Source organism: Agelaius tricolor, unplaced genomic scaffold, assembly GCF_023055355.1.
Source record: "Agelaius tricolor isolate 1412-34295 unplaced genomic scaffold, bAgeTri1.0.p SCAF_12, whole genome shotgun sequence".
Classification (NCBI taxonomy): domain Eukaryota; kingdom Metazoa; phylum Chordata; class Aves; order Passeriformes; family Icteridae; genus Agelaius; species Agelaius tricolor.
The window spans coordinates 4,721,721-4,738,877 of record NW_027269272.1 but is presented as its reverse complement, the minus strand read 5'-3'; the positions used below and the strand labels follow the sequence as shown (position 1 = coordinate 4,738,877).

The 17,157-nt window shown below is 39.4% G+C and overlaps 2 protein-coding genes across 4 annotated transcripts in view; both read right to left on the bottom strand.

Moving 5' to 3' along the window:
• Positions 1-9,877, bottom strand: part of WDR33 (WD repeat domain 33) — a 52,535-nt gene extending 42,658 nt beyond the window's left edge. For all 3 annotated transcript variants that reach the window (XM_071437178.1, XM_071437177.1, XM_071437176.1), the window contains exons 1-6: positions 9,674-9,877; positions 7,221-7,289; positions 6,677-6,781; positions 5,950-6,045; positions 5,325-5,476; positions 3,466-3,563 (exon numbers count right to left, since the gene is read on the bottom strand). In XM_071437178.1, the coding sequence (XP_071293279.1) occupies positions 3,466-3,563; positions 5,325-5,476; positions 5,950-6,045; positions 6,677-6,781; positions 7,221-7,289; positions 9,674-9,877 (724 nt within the window). The remainder of the gene's footprint in view (positions 1-3,465; positions 3,564-5,324; positions 5,477-5,949; positions 6,046-6,676; positions 6,782-7,220; positions 7,290-9,673) is intronic.
• Position 9,878: 1 nt separating this feature from the next.
• POLR2D (RNA polymerase II subunit D) overlaps positions 9,879-17,157 on the bottom strand; it is a 29,647-nt gene continuing 22,368 nt past the window's right edge. The window contains exon 5 of the mRNA XM_071437181.1: positions 9,879-9,897. The gene's annotated coding sequence lies outside the window, so the exon portion shown is untranslated. The remainder of the gene's footprint in view (positions 9,898-17,157) is intronic.

Sequence of the window (17,157 nt, the reverse complement as noted above, 5' to 3'; positions counted from 1 at the left end):
CCATGTGTATATTCTTACAGAAACATTCCCAGCTTTAACATCATTGCAACAGTTTAGACAAAAAATCTGAGATCATTTTATTGGAAATGCCTTTCAGAGGAACAGATTGTTGTCATGAAAATAAAATAAATAAAATGTTGCTACACTATAGCCTGTTTTCCATGTCTTATTTTTAAAATAACATTTTTTAACATCACTAAAGTTCCTACCTATGTACTTAAGTAAGTGCACTAAACTTATGCACTCATTGTAATGTAAGTGCACTCATTACCATCATCAAGATGGTGAAATGACAGAAATTGAGAGAGGTAAAAGCAGCTGGTGCAAAATCAGGACCACAGCAGCTCTACCTCAAGAGAAAAGCCAGGCAGTACCCAGGCTGTGAGGAAGCAATGACACTCAAAGCTATTTCCTCTACCTACAAGTTCTTCCAAGATAACTCACTTGAATTACTTAAAGATGGTTCCCCAAGAAAATAAGAATTTAATCCTATTTATTTCTTTAGGGTACTAAAAAGGAGCCTGACAAATCTGCATGTTCTGCTAACAAAGTGCCCAAACTCCCCCTCCTGTGCCCTGGAAAGCTGTGGTGGTACAAACAACAGCCAAAGCAGCATTAGGCAGTGAAAAACTGGCCAGCAAAAAGGGACTTGGAGATTGAAGAAATGAGACTCAGAACCTCTGGCACAAGCCATGAAGAGCCCTGGAGGGTGTCCTGTTCACCTTCACCTTGAGGAATCAAAGGGAAGTGGACACAGTTGTGTATCTCATGCAGGCCATGTACTCATAGGTTAAACTACTGGGAAAATGCAGAGCCTATTCCAGACAGCTGAAAGAACTGCAGGAAAACCTTAAGAATTCATCTTATGTCATTTACCACTTCCATTGTTTTTCCAATACTCTTCAGAAGGTAAGTCTAGAATTGTTGCTTCAGGACACTTTTAAGGAAACCATTTCAATAAACAATAGGAATAAATATGAGTTTGCTCTAGTGCAAATAAGAGCACCTGCAATAAGTGTGGAATTCTGTCTTTTTCATACCAGCAAAGCTTATCCCAGTAACTTTAATGCACTCTACAGAATTGCTTTAAAAGCATTCCTTACCATTAGAATCTTCAAGTCTGTTTTTTAAAATATGTCCCTTGTTGTTGAAAGATCATTCTGAACAACATTTTGATATATTATCCCTGTGAGTGCTGATATTTTTAATTAATACATCTGACTGTAAACTGATAGTTAGGTTTGACTTTTCTAATTCTGTGTGATAACTTGAAGAACACCTTAACATGTGAAGTGAAACTCTGGACCTAAAGGACACTGTAGAACTCCTTCAACTTCACAGCACCAATATTATCCAGAATAGCTGTATGATGTGTGAAAGTAGGAAATAAAAATAATTTCCCAGCATTGTATTTGATCTAAACAATGTACATAAAATCCCTTTGACATAGTGGCACCAAAATTTTAATTTACAGATCTCTAACTCCATGGCAATGGCATGAGCAGCTCCACAACAGCTGTACTCAGCAAAGTATCAAAGGTCACAGTTGTAACCATGTAAAAGCAGAACCCACATGGAGAAGCCAAAAGCTGAAGATCAATACCCCAAAGCCATAAGGCACTAAACTCCAAATAAGAGTGAAAGCTTGTATTTTCTACCGAGAAAATGATGTTACCCATCAGCTCTTTCAAATAACTCTTCTGGCCGTATTTAAAACCAGTCCTAGAGACTAAAGCCAAATCAAACCTGTATACTTGCAGAGACATCCTCCCAACAATCAGGGTTTGGGTATTTTTCTGTGGTGTGGGGGATGTTTTTGCTGTTTTTCTTTGAGTTTAGGTTGGAGTTTGGTGGTTTTTTGCTTATCTGACAATAGAAAAAAGGAATAATCTCCCCTGCTCAATTTTATCCAAAGATGGTAAAGTTTTCAAACCACTTTCAACTTATATGAATAGTGAAGTGTATTGTGGTTAGATGATACAAGCAGAAGCAAATGAATTCTTTATAGAATTATGTGCAAACTAAAAACTGAATATTGAGATGTATAAACTAAGAAACTATGGGACAATTCTATCTGAGGTCTACTCACAATCAAATGTTAACATACACAAGGTAACAGAAGAAAATGTAGTTCAAGTTCTGCTCTCTATAATCTAAATTAAATGCTTTTCTCCTCCAACTTTACACAGAACACTGCAAGAACACAGAAGTGCAGGGATTTTTATAACCTTGACAACTCTGCATGGAGGCAATCCCTATTTCCTCCACATGGTTAGTAGTACATACCTGCAGGAGGGTACAGAATATGTTTAGGGCAGAAAGATTTCTTTGTAAAGCATCAAGCAGAACAGTCCTAAATCTGTTTGAGGCCTTCCAGAGTAACAGGTGTAAAGTATATATCCTAGAAATTTGTTGGCCAGGTCCTGCAAAGTACACACCTACCATAATGTCTATGGACACATGCTGTTAAAATGTCACCACTGAAATAATGCTGAAGCTCAAAGTCTTTGCAGAGTAGTGATGTTTAAGAGTAACAGGCTTGTAAAAAAAGAGGAGACCTTAAGAGTCAAATGAAACAGGGAGAGTTCTACTTCATAAAATATGGAATGCAGGTCCAAGTTGGAAGCATTTAGGAAAAAAAAAAATTCCTCAATTTGGGAAAGCACTGAACAAGCTCACACATCTAGAACTGAAAGCCCATGTTTTTATTCCCTACCTTCTTTGCAGATTATCTGCAAATCTACAGCCCTCAGTCTCATAACAGCCTTTTAATATATTCTTATTAAATTATGTACTTTGGACATCTCTGCAAAAAAGGAATAGCTCTCAGAAGCTACTGTTACTGTTCATTAGGATTGCAGAAAGAGAAGGAGAAAGACTCAAGAAGGCCAGTGGAGAGGCACCAGAATTTAGTGCACATAGATGTTGGACAGAAACTTTAACCATAGCTAGGATTATTTGCCTGTGCTACAAATGATGTGATTAAAATGTACCTGTTTTCTCTACTTAAATACTCTCTTCCTCTTAAGGAATGAGAAATAACCACGTTGCCTCTGAAGAAATCAGAATGAAAGGTATGCCCCAGAAAAGAATGGAATCCTCTGCATGAAGATGCATGTTCTGAAATAACAGCAGCCACAAAGATTAAGCTTTGGAGAAAGAGAAATGTATTCCTGACCCAGAAACAGCTGTTTCTACCTAATTAGGAGCAGTAAAATGTCCTTCTATCCACCTCCATTGTTTAGAGCTCAAGTGGAGAATAAACAGTGTAATGCCCTTGTGAACTGCAGCCTCTCTGTATATAAGGTACCTATAGCAGCAGCCAAACAAAAACTTGTTTGGAGCATTAAGAAAAAAATTGTAGACAAGCTGATACTTCTGTATTGTGAGCATCTAATTAAAAAAAAAAAAATAAAAGTTTTCCCCCTCTTGAAATACCCCAATCAGTACTTTTGGTACACATACCTCGAAGAATTCTCTCCTCATGGCAACGTAGAAAGTCCCAGATTCTAACAGTGCCGTCGTCAGAGCATGTAGCAAATTTATTATCCGTGGGTGAGAAACTGTTACATGAAGACACACAGCAGGGGAAAGAAGTCAGCATTTAACAGATTATCTATGCTTCTCAGACAGGGCAAAATTATACTGTAATGTGTTATACACTGAAGGAGGCATTTGAACATAGGCACTTCTAAGTGAATATAGTGCCTGCCAAACGGCACTTCAGCACAAGACATGAATTCAGCATAGGATTACTATTGCATTGCAGTCCCCTGTCAAATGAGGAAAAAATCTGGCATTTGTTCTTAGCACCCTCCTATCTGTGACTGCACACAGTAGTGCCTTCTCTGCAGGATGAGAAGCAACATCAATATGGTTTGGTAACTGTCAGCCTAGATTTTAATGTTTGGGAATACCACAAGAAAGTGACACTGCATAGAAGCACAGGAGAACAGTTCTTAGGAAAAAACTCCTCTTCAGCCACAGGTGCTTTGCAGCAGAGAAGCAAAACATAAGGGAAAGCTGGTTACAGGAAAATGCTACTTGGTTTAACTGTTGGGGAAAAAAAAAAAAAACCTATACAAAATAAACACTTATAAGAGCAATTTGGAAACACTCCCTCTTATTACACCCCACCAACAACATGAAAAGAATCCTACAGACACGTAAGCAGCTTCCAGGTTCAGCAGTTAACATTGATTGATGAAAGTCACTGGAAAAGCAAGGAGTTATTTAACCATGTGAATAGGGCCAGAACACCTCCAACAACTGACAGGCACTCAACTTTCTTTCTGGTGCAGTGAAAGACCACAAGGGAGCCCTTGTGAAATCCTAGATCTTTATGACCAAGAAAGGGCCTAAAGCAGTAGAGAAATTCAGTGCATGGCCATGATAGTCAGACAGTAACTGAATCCAAAGTAAGCACTTCTCATAACCAAACTCTGGCAGAAAATGCTGCACCCTACCAAGAAAAATGGTGACTTTAGTGGAAAGTGAGTTTGTGGCAGTGAACCTTTATCACCATGGGCCAGCACCTGAACCCAAAGAAACACTGTTTTAGCACCATTTGGGATCTGCAGCTTCTCTTCAGGCTTACTTTAAAAACATTGACTAAAAATTATATGCAGGTTTGCTCTAGAAACACCCTTCATTTACATCTTACTGGTAAGTATCACTTTGGATTTGATTTTTATATAGACATTTGCACAACTGAGGCATCAACACTGAACCAAGAGAATATCCTACAATCTTCTTTTCAATGGCTTTCTTACAGTTTCAAGCTTGAAGAACCCATTCAGTATTAACATTAGACTTCTGTATGTGGCAGTCTGCGTGGGTATTTAGTATTACTGGAAGTCTTGGCTTCACCAAGCCAAGCAGTTCTTCACTTTATTTAGTGTTTTATTATTTTGTGAGAACTATGCAGGTGTTTTATTTCTGAAGGTTTTATATTTTATTCAGTTAGATTATTAAAGACTGAATTCTTTATTTGGAATGAAATTGTTGTCTTACACAGTGCGTATAAAAAGGAATAACTGATACACATCGTCACCATATAAAAATGAAAAGAATACCAGTGCAAAATGCGGCAGACAAATACATCTCTAACATATTGCAGAGGCGGATACTGGGACAATACTAATTCAGAAAGGTGCCAGCAAAACGGTGAGAATGTGGAAACAAAAGGAAATACTGTGTTTATGTGGTGCAGGAAGTTTCCCAGAATCTGACAGAACCCATGCATTTCTGCACCCAGAATACACTTAGAGAACAGTCTAATCATGGCAATAGGTACTACAGAAAATGGTATATTGTGTATAAACCTGGCCTCTCTAATCGCCTCCTTATGTGCCTGGAACATCTTGACGTTGTTCATGTTGGACTGCCAGTATTTCACATATCCCCCGTGGTCTGCTGTCAGCATCCACATATCATTGTGTGACCAAGTCATAGCCCTTACAGGGCTGTCGTGAGCCTGCAAATTCAGAAACAGAACTTCTAGCAAACACATTCCAATACTCTCTGATCCACACAAACACTGAAGTTACTAAAGTTCCGACTTAACAGCTGCAATGAGGAAACGAGAACAATGATGATCTAATTACATTCAAGATGTTGGGGAGGGGGGAAATCCCTCACTCTGTATACAATGGTCTTCTAAATAATAAGAGTATTTGCACTTTGTTTCCAAAGTGTTTCTTTACCATTACAAATACTCGTAATGCATTCTTGAGAACTGTTAATATAGAGGATGGAGGTGGAATGAGAAGCATTAAGTGAATTGCCTGTAGCCATGGCCTGACATGGGATCACAACAGGACAGAAGACCTCTAAGGCTCCCATCACCACTCAGACCACAGACCCATGATGAACAGGGTGAAGATGTGTTCCTAAAACATGCTCCAAGACCTCAAGGAAATACAAAGAAATCTTGACAGATTACTTTACCTGCAATATTGTTTCAAAATTGAAAGTCAGTCCATTCCATAAAGTGAACTCCCCACTAGATGCACCAGTGACCAAGCGTCTCCCCTCAGGAGTCCACTGCAAAAGAAACATTTAACTAAACTGTGCAAATATAACATTCAAATATTTCTTCACAATTCTCCAAATAAATCATGAGCTTCTTCAGGGACTCTGTGGAAATGGAAGCTACTAAATTACTTTCTAGAGGATGCAAGAAGGCAAAAATGCAGAACTGTGCCAGAGGACTTTTGACTTTTGTAACAACAGGACAAAGCCCACTGTAAAAACAATGAAAAACTCTAGTTGTAAAGATGAAATAAGCTTATTGGCACCAGTGCATTTCTAGCACATAATATCCATACTAAACAATACTTGTGACATCTTGGAAAAAGTTGTTAAAAGCTGTTTTGAGACTCCAACAGCACAGAGACCAAACTTCCTTTCTTTTGAGTCAAGACATGTCAGGTCTCTGAAATGTAATAAGGAAGGTAGGAATTGCACTCCAAACTCAGAGTAAGAACTCTTGTGTACTCAGACTTTACCATTTATTTTCCTAAAGCTCTCCATAGAAAGACTGGACACAGAAGTAGTCCATACACTGCACATGCTATTTTTATTTAAAGATGCTTTAACTGCCATTTTGTTCAGTTAAGAATCAGTCTAATTTAAATTAGACAACACAACAAAGTAATTCCAACACTGTACTCACCCTGACAACAAACACTGGGCATTTTACTTTATTAGTAGAAGTCCGAACAAATTTAGTTGTCACAGCATTCATAGGGTTGTTCAGCATTCCTATAGGAGGGACCAGCTGTAAGAGAAGAAAGAAAAGATTTCCTGATGACATTTAAATCAGAACCTTCAAGAAAAGAACACATTCCTAAACACCCATTTTTGGAAAAGCAAGGTTATAATTTGCAGGGATATTACCAGATGTAAGTTGGTAGAAGTGTTTTGAAGTCTGCATGATTAAAAACACAAACATCCAGAAACAGCATCTTCAAGAGCAGCTTTGTAACCAGTGCATGATGAAAGTTCTTATGCACAGAAATTAAAAGCCTGTCCAAGCTTAAGGTCCCTTTATGGACAGGGATCCCAACAGAAAATAACGTAGAGTGAAAATACCCTTCACAGCTTTAAGGCTTTTTGCAGATACAAAAATAACCTCAGCTGACATGCAGAATCTTTCCTATCTTCTGGACAAATTTTATTTGCACAACTTGACCAGTGAAGAGGAAAATTCTACTTACATCATTGTAATATCCTGCATCGGGCTGGATCGCTCGCATATCTCGTTGGTCTCTCTGCCACACTCTATTCTGGAAAGAAGAAAACAACTCCTAGTTCATAATAGAGCATTTCCTTGTTAAATAACAGAAAATAAGAAACACATGGAGATCCTGATTGGGAAATTCTGAAGTGCTCCAAGGATTTTAGAATGAACTGCGTTAAGACTTTGGACTCAGGAAAAGGAACAAGTGGAGTTTATATGCTGTAAGAAAAGGAGTCAGGAATGTTTAAAGTCTTAATTTCATCAGATTGAAGCAACTCCAGGAAAGCAGCAGTCCTGTGTAACAAGGAACATTTTTGTGCTACTCTGCTGCCCAGTGTCAAAGCTTTGTATTTACACCATGAGCAGCTGTGCTGATGAACTCCCCACGAAATCCACACAGCAGCACGAGCTACCAAAGGCCCTTCTGCAGAGCCAGCATGAAGACAATGCCTTCAAAAGGCCAAAACTTAGATCAAGGGATAACAACGCCTCCAATTACTTAAATTTTGTGAGTTGCCAAACCAAACCTTTTCAAAAACACTTCTCATGAATTTAGAATTATTTATTTGGGCTTTGTGCCACAGACCCTACCGATTTGGAGCTGTGCACATATTGGAAACAAGTTCCAATTCTAGGTAAAACATTCCCAGCATGCACCACTCAAGTTTCCTACAACCTCCTAGGCCAAGAGCAAATTACACATTTTCTTGGTTAGTTATTTTTTTCTAGAACCACATTAAATTAAATTGGTAGTACTGAAGCCAGATGGAGATCAGATTTTTTTGTATGTTGTGAACGTTTTAATGAACAGAATTTTGAGGGTGCTTATTCCTGTCACAGTAAAAAGGTCCTGGACTTCAAAAATGTTTTTTAGAATAGCACTCTACTAATAGAATCTCTTTTGGGGCATTCCTAAAATGTAAGAATGTGTTCAAAATGTTTGATGTTCAAACAGATCTTAGAAGATAATGGATTAATTATTACAAAAACCTTCTAACTGTTAACACCTACAAGCTATAACCATGCACTGGCCATAGCAGATGGAATTAATTTCATCACATTTTTGCAATGTTGCTCTTGCAGCTGTAACAATGCCAGTATTTCGATTTCATTCTTTTTCTTCCAGGGTAATGTCCAGTACTCACAGAGTAAATCTTGGATAAGAAAATTGTATTTCTTAAGTAATGCTATCCCATCAGGTGAGCTAAATAAGCATTTTTACAGAAACATTTCTCCAATGAAACCTAATGTTTTTCTCTATTTCTTAACTCTCTTTCTTAGTTTTTCTCTATTTCTTAAGTATAGAAATGACTTTCAGAGGCCACAGTGCAAGCTGAAGAGCTATTTAGTAAAATGAAAGAAAACATTTCTAGTGTCCTGATTTTGGAGGGGAAGGGGCAATGGTTCATGTTCCATTTTGGGAAATTTCTACTTAAAAGCAAAAATAAGAACAACTACATTATTTATAATCAGTTTTTTATGAAAAGCTAGAGGAGTGTGCCCCTTGTTGATGGAGTGACCAAACTATCCTTTGTCCCCTCAGAAAGGAAAGAAGCCCAGATGTTTCTCTCCTGGATTAGGTGAAAAAGCCACCTCATAGGCCTAGGGGACTTCACCTCAAACTTAAGGAGAGCCAATTGGACAGAAGCCAAAAGGTCCCACCTGGGCAATTCACTAGAAAAAGAAGAAAACAAAGAAACCAATGGCTTTTGTGAGGTGTTTTATCAGGGGCAGGAGGAGCTCCTGCACCTGGCTCGATTTTTCTCTGTTTGTTATTTTGCCTTTTATTAAATCTTTTTGTTTCTCATACTGCAACAGAAGCCATCCTGCTAATTTTTATGCTTCCAAGAGTAGCTGAGCTATCTTGAGTGTTTTATAGACCTCCAAGAACTTATTAGGCCTAGCTCAAGAAAGCTACTATAACAAAAAGCCAGAACATTACACAAGATATTCAACTGCACACCAACTTGGAATTTCAGGACAAAATGTAAAAGTTGGTATTTACACAAAATACAGAACACTTGCAGTTTTACTGCCAACGCTCAACATCTCCTTTTTATTTTATTTTTATTTATATTATTATAATTTTAACAAATCCACAAGCATTTAGAATTTTGCTTAAAAATGCAGCACTAGCTTATAGTAGAGGAAATATATTTAAATATCTGTAGAGAGGCTTTGCCCCGGAGGTCCCGGTTGCCCTTGATGGGTCACAGCTGCAGCCCAATTAAGGACATTGCAGCTGCAGCCCATCAAGGGCAACCGGGACCTCTGGGGCAAAGCCTCTCTACAGATATTTAAATACATTTCCTCTACTATACTAGCTCTCCCAGTATTCCAGACCTCTCAGCAGAAACCGAACAGCACAATCCCAAATACCAAGAAAAGAAAAAAAACTTCGAAACAAAACCCAAAAATCCCTTTACTGACCTCCAAATATTTGATGACAGAAGGATTGTAGTCGATGGTCTTTCTGTTGACAGCCTTCCTCATGCGTTTCCCGTCGAAGGTGAGCTGCTGCATGGCCTGCTGCTGGGCGAAGTCGGGCCGCTTGTAGAAGAGCTGCCGCGGCGCCTGGTGCTGGAAGCGCGGCATGTGGAAGAAGCGCGGCGGGGAGCCGATCTCCGTGGCCATGGCTGCGTCCTGCTGGGAGGCTGCACAGGGACAGGTGGAATATATCTTATAATTCATGCTTAAGGGGAGATTGTGTTGTTAGGAGTAGAAAAGTGGCTCATTTTTTTTTAAAGTTGCAGAGTTCACAGCTTGGGCTAGTTGCTGCCAGGGTGGAGTTCTAACTGTTTGTTGTTGTAATCACCTATCGTTTTTGTTAACTGCTGTTGCAGACATCTTTTCATGTAAAATCCTTTCCTGAGGATTTTTTCTCCTGAGAAGCTGAGAAGCCTTAGGAACAAAATGTAAACAATGGTTATCTGCTGCTGTGGAATGCAACATCCTGGATGTTTCTAATTAATGGCCAATCACAGCCCAGCTGGCTCAGACAGAGAGTCCAGGACAGCTGCCTTTGTTATCATTCTTTCCTTTCTATTCTTAGCTTAGCCAGCCTTCTGAGATGAAACCTTTTCTTCTTTCTTTTAGTATAGTTTTAATGTAATATATATCATAAAATAATAAATCAAGCCTTCTGTAACATGGAGTCAGATCTACGTCTCTTCCCTCATCCTAAGATCCCTGTGACCATGTCACAAACTCCCTGTTGTTGATGGTTATGAATTCCCCCTTTTGTTGAGTGGCACCCTGCTGCTGCCTGGAGGATGGTGAAGAGGAGGGGACATCATGAAGAGGACGGGACATCGGGGCTGGCATGCAAATGAAGAAGCCCCTCACCAAACTTAGCAAAAACCCCTAAAAACAATGAGCCAACACGGAATTGACAGATTGAAGTGATGTCCAGATGTGAGGAACAGAATCCAGTATCTGCCAAGACCCTTTTTACCCCTCACCCTAACCTAAAAAGATGTCGGCTGGACAGGGAACCTCAAATGTCAAACCGAAAAACTGGGAATCTCCTAATGCTCCTGTGAGGACAGAAGGCCCAGCTGTGCCTGCAGACCAGTGGACAGAGCTGCACTCTTCCTCCTCCTCCGTGCCATTCCTGGGAGCAGCAGCAGCATGAACACAACCTGTCAGTTCTTCCCACCCGGGCTGATTTTTAATAAAGGAATTAAAAAGGAGAAAGATCTCCTGCCCTGTTTATTTCATGTATACAGTATGTGAAAAATGCATATTTTATTATTGGCTTTTTGCAAATATTAAAATGAATATTATAGGTGTTGTGTAAGAAAGTAATGCTGTATTAATTCTCTTAAGTAGTGTGTTAAATATAGTTTTAGGTTATAAAAAATGTTAAAATAGAAACTATGCTATGTAGGATACTTATTTTAAAGAAGGGACTTGCAGCGAGACAGCAGCCACAGGACACCCCACTCTTTCAGAGAAAAAGAATTTATTGCCCTCTTATCAGAAGAAACGAACTTCTTCCCACCTCAAAGGCGCTGTTAGGATTCAGAGGAAGGAGTTGAAGATGAGCAGACAGAATCCTGTATTTGAATGGAATTTATGCATCATGGATGAAGTGTATGAATATACAAGAGGTTATTGCTTTTAAAGGTTAATCCTTTGTTAACGGGGGTCCTTTTTTGGGCTTGTGCTTGTACCCGGACATCCATAACTCTTTGGTTCTATTGTTTCATATTGTCCTAATTCAAATTCTCCAAATTATTATTACTCTAATTATATTCTATTTTTAGAACCATTTTATTACTATTAATTTTTTAAAATTTAAAAAAACCCCAAGTGATTGGCGTTTTTCACACTATAAAAATTATAAAATCCAGCAAGGCTCTGACCACGAACAGGCCAGAGACAGATAACTCCTGTGGAATTACCAAACTCCTGAAGGCAGCAGGGGCACAAAGCTTCATTCAGAAATGAAAGAACATGGCCAGCACAGAGATGGGCTTCCTGGAGCCACCAGGGCACACCCAAGGGTGATCATTGTTTGATAGATACCATCAATCAAGACAACCGAAGCCAAGAAGATCCATCTGAACATGCGACTTCTCCTGACAGGATCAGGGCCTGCCATACCCAGGAAACAGCGACTGTCCGACTGTCCAGCCCAGCACGGTGAAAGAAACTCTCACATATGTGGGGTCACAAAGGAAATCGGGGCACCTCTGCCTCAGGCATAAAAAACTGTATAAAACAGCCTTGGTGAACAGAGGGGGATCCGTGCCATAGAGGTCGGAGCCAGGTTCACCCAGCACCCATCCCTGGCCTGACGCCGTCTCTGTGGCTGTGGGTTTTGAGGACCATATTTTGGTAGCAAAATTAAAATCTTTTGCATTTATTAATTTGGATTTTTGATTGATCATTTATAACACAGGCATTTCTGGAAGTAAGATTTCTCTACATATTCGTTTCCCACAGAGCATGATAAAAATCCCACTGCAGCATCTCCCCTAACTTTAGAAATTACCGTTTCTACATTAAAAAAATTTTGCAGATTCCTCTGAATAGTTATTATTTTTCCTCTGTGCCACATAAGACCAACATCAAAGCAGGTAAATACTTCTGTTCTCTATTTTAATCATCACTGGATAGAAACCTAAAGTGTTTTTACAAGAAAGATGTTACTGAATGATTCTGAACAATATTCAGGTATTTTTAAGTGTTAAAAAGCAGAAGCTCTTGGTCATACTCTCCTGGTTTGATACTACCAGTAGGTCAGGGCCCAGGTCACCTCAGTTGTTTGTAGTTAGGTCACTTTTCCTGGACCAGTCTTTGCTGAGATGCCCTTAGAGCAGGTGAGGTTTAAGTGAGGAAATGAGGAAAATAGGAAGTTTTGAAGACAGAATTTCTGCCTAACTACATCCTCTATATCTGTATCATATAGACTATATTATATAGACACATCAGTGTTAGGTTTGCATTACTATCCCTAAACTAAAAATGTGCAGGAAAAGAATGTCCTAAGTAAAATAGAATAAAAAATGCAAGAAATGGCAAGAACCTTCAACAGAGGCTGTTTCAGATTCCATTAATCATAAATTAATTCAGCTATTAAAAAAGTTTTCAAATGCTGACTCAACATCTTATTCTATGACCTAAAAATAAAATTAAACTCCTCTCCCACAGCTTCTTGTAAATGGACCACAGATCACATTCTACCTGTAGATATATTTCCAATTCCATGACTGCAAAATAAATGAATTACACATTTAACAAGGTTTAGTAAATAAACTAAACCTTTAACAAGGTTTAGTAAAATTATTAAATAGTAGATATAACTAAGACTCACTGAGAATGTTAGGAAAATGTAAGGGACAGGGAGAAAATTTCAATATTCAGAATTTTTCTGACAGAGGTAAATGAGTGTAAAACCTCATTTTTCAGTCTAAGAAATCCTTAAGTGGTGAGATCATAGCAACTCCCTCAGAGCAGAAAACTACAATTTACAGTCTTTAAAGTGCATAATAACTTCAGACTAAGCACTGACAGATGCTGAACCAATGAAAGCTCAAACTTCATTTTAAATATGTTCTCCCCCACATCCTAAAATCACTTTGGAAGACTTTTTGACCAAAAGAAACTAGCACTGCCATAAAGGGAATTCAAAAACACCTAGAAACTCTCCTCTGCACAAAGGGTTAAATGTTTACACAGAAGCAAACTGCATCTAATAAAAAAAAGGAAATAGCAGATTTCTTTAAAAAAGACTACATAATCTGCTTGTAAATTCATGGATGTACTTTCCTACATAGTCAAAATACTTGTGTCCTCAATTTGAAAGAGCTGAGAAGTTATTTCACCGCCAATTTAAAATTTTATCTCGCTTTTTTTGATCCCGCTAAGTTCAAAAACATTTCCCTTTTTAAGTAGCAAAATAAAGCTAAGCTAGAAATGCTGGATATAAGAGACTGTTTAAAGCAGCAGAGTTTGATTTTATTTTTAAGAGGTTCTTTCTAAGCACTAGGAGCAGGCTGTCCTTTAGGGCTCAGGCAGTTTGCTGGCACAGAGCAGTGAGCAGCTCTGCAGACTCAGGCCTTCCCCTCTCCTTGCCATCCAACCAAGTGTGACAGCAGCTCTGAAAGAAGCAGCCCCCAGTGTTGCAGTGTGTCCCATTTCCTGTCTCACCCATGCCATCCCCCTCAGGTGTGCCAACCTTTCCCCCTCCCCCTGTGCCCTCCTGCCTGGCACCTTCCAGCAAGGCGTGGTGTGATTGGCAGATCCCCCCCAGGCCTGGGCTCATTGGTTTGTCCCAGCGTCCACATCCCCTGAGCCTTCCCCTGCTCACACCTGGCTGGCCCTCACCTGGCCCTCCCCTCCCCCTGTCCCCGGGCCTTAAAAAGGACACGAGACCATGGTCGGGGTCTCTGCCGTGGTTCGGTCTCTGCCTGTCTAGCTGGAGCTGTTACCACATTCAGAAATCTACCATGCTACAATAAACTCTGGATCTAAGCTACGCAGCAGAACCCGCTCCTTTTCTCTTCACCGTTGCCTGAACCTTTTCCACCAAAGGTAAACTGAGTTCCTATTTTGCCTGGACCTGTTCTGAGCGCCCAGCTGCAGCACCCAGCCAGCCAAAGGCATCTCTGGGGTGAAAAACGCCACAGCTGCCGCCTTTGGTCCAGCAGCGAGGCCAGACGAAGCCAGGCAGGACACACCCCGAAACATTCGGGGTTTAATATTTAATACCCCAGCTCCTCACTACACAAACAACTCCCACACCAAAGCCATCACAACTATTCTCCATTCAAGACAAACTAGTTCAATCTAGAGCAGCACTTCTCCAGGAGTGAGGTAAGGAAAGTTAACACCTTTGGCAGATGTGGCATCTTATTAGACCAACTTGGTACCTGGAATGAAGGGGTAGGAGACAGAACAGCTTTCAAAAAACAAATCTTCACCTGAGGGCTCATTTGCCTGGAAGTTGCCCCATTTCAGGGCAGCCAGGTGGTCTAAAACCAGACCCCACAAGTGTCCGATTGTCTCCAGACCCCCACTGCAACACACAGCTACTGTAACATTCAGGTTGGCTGAAACAAGGTATCCAAAGTTCCTCACACAGGAATCACTTCAAGACCCCATAACCCATCTCAAATTCTCTTACTTGGCACGAGACATCAAACTGTGGGAAAGGTTTCAAGTGTTACATATCAAAGCTACAGATTTATTGCTGGGGGTTTATAGCAAAAAAGAGAAAGTGGCTTCTTCCATCAAGCTGACATTACACACACAAGTCCATCAACTCTCCTAAATGTAGTTGTTCAATAGTCAGGAAAAAACCCAACAAAAACAAACAATCAAAAAACCCCACAAAAACCAACAACACACCACAAAACGCTTCAGGAACCCAGATGAAATTTCTAGTACTACTCTTAAGTCTGAAGTTTGACACTCCCTTATACCAATCAGTGCTCTAAACCAGACAGAAAAATATATTTTTTCAAAACCATACATCCATACTCTCTAATATGCAATGCAAAAATAAATGTCAAGAACTGAGACCAAGAATGTGGACAAGGATCTATACTGGGGGACTTCCAAAGAAAAAAACAAACCCAAAAGATCAGCTATCATTTGCAAAAAAACATTACATCCCCAAAATCCCTTTTTAGGGAAACACTGCAAAGCAGCAAGTTAATACTTTATTTTCATGTTCCAGGGAATAAAATTCTGCTGAAGAAATTTTCTGCATACTGTCATTGGTAAATACAGCATTAGGTGGGATGTGGGTCAATTTAGATTGCAGTAGTTTCAGGTGAGCCCACCAGTGTTCTAGCTTAAATCAGCATGAACCACCTTCACCTGAAGTGCAATCCACATCAGCAAAAGTAGGACCAAAGGCATAGGAAGGTTAATTACACCTCCTCATGCCTACAGATCCTTTCACACTCATGGTTTTGACAAAACAGTAAGTGACACCACAACTACAACAACATGATGGGGAGATTACACAGGGTCACAAAAATGAAGCATTTATATTCTGTTTCTTCAACTTTTGAGAGAAAATTTCACTACTTCTCATCAACAAAGCCTTCTACCTGCTTTTACAAAGTCTGAGAAAAGTATTGTTGATCCAGCAGCTGCTTAGGAATATTTTCTTTAATAATTGCATCCAATATTATGTTTCATCCACATAATTCCCTCATCCCATCATGTGTGCAGATGACCAATATATGAACAGATTTATAAAAAATGTGTGCACATACACATACATTAGTGCATACACACACCAAGTGGAGCTTCCAAACAAAGCAGCTTTAGGAAGAAATGGCTTTGGCTCACAATTAGCACACCAAACCAGAGCATTTTTTCCAAAGACCCCTATTTGAGTCAGACAAATATCCCCATTGAATGGTTATCAGTATCCTGCTTGCTCGTTTGCTGGGACAAACCAAAGCCTCAGCAGGCTCTCCTCAAGATCTTTTTTATCAACTACAATGTCAGAATGCAGCATGTCTGTTACCTCAAGCTCCTTTTGTATGGGCAGTGTCAGCAGAAACATGCAAACATGCAAAATTAGAGGACATGGCACAATCCAGTGTAGTAACACCTGATTTCCTATTTTAAGCAAAGTACCAAACTTTTCTTTATTTTAGAGTCCATCAACAGGAGTTTCAATGGAAGAAATCACATTTTCCTTAATTCACACAATGAGAAACAACAAGATTTATTTCCAACATCTGGCATAAGTCACTTCTCATTTTATTCTTTCTGGACAGTAATATTACCAAACAATTGTTTTATTTTTCTAATTCATTATGCCCTTATCATAATGTGAACTAAGTTTATTTCTGTATTCCATTTTTCCACACATCCTTATCAGTTTTCCTCTTTTTGTGTCCATGAACAGCCCTTTCAAAGCCTCATTTACACATTTTGAGATATAAATTCATTTGGGGATATAGAGCCTACAGAGCAAGACCCTTGTTCCTCCCCAGTGGTGCCATAAGGATGCCAAGCCTATTAATGCCATCAAGCAATCAGAGGGGAAAAAATAATTAAAAATGAAAAAATTCCCAAAGATCTCACACCCAGAGAGCAGGGAGTAAAGGCAGATGGATTTGGGCAGTTTTTGTTTTTCAAAATGAGCAAAAAGTCACATACAGTAAAAGTCAATTACAGAAAATGGTTACCACTGAACTTATGTACCCAAATAAGGCTACAAAGGTAATACTGGCATTTAACACAGTAGCATTATTACTTTATCATCTTGTTTGGATATAGTTGTTCCTTTTATATAAAAATGACCCTTGAATTAAGTTTTGACAATTGACAGATTGCAACTTCAATCACGAACCAAAGCATTTCACACATAACTTCACTAAATCAAAACAAAACAAATTAGGCTACCCAAACCAAACTAAAACCACCAAACTAGTAAAGCT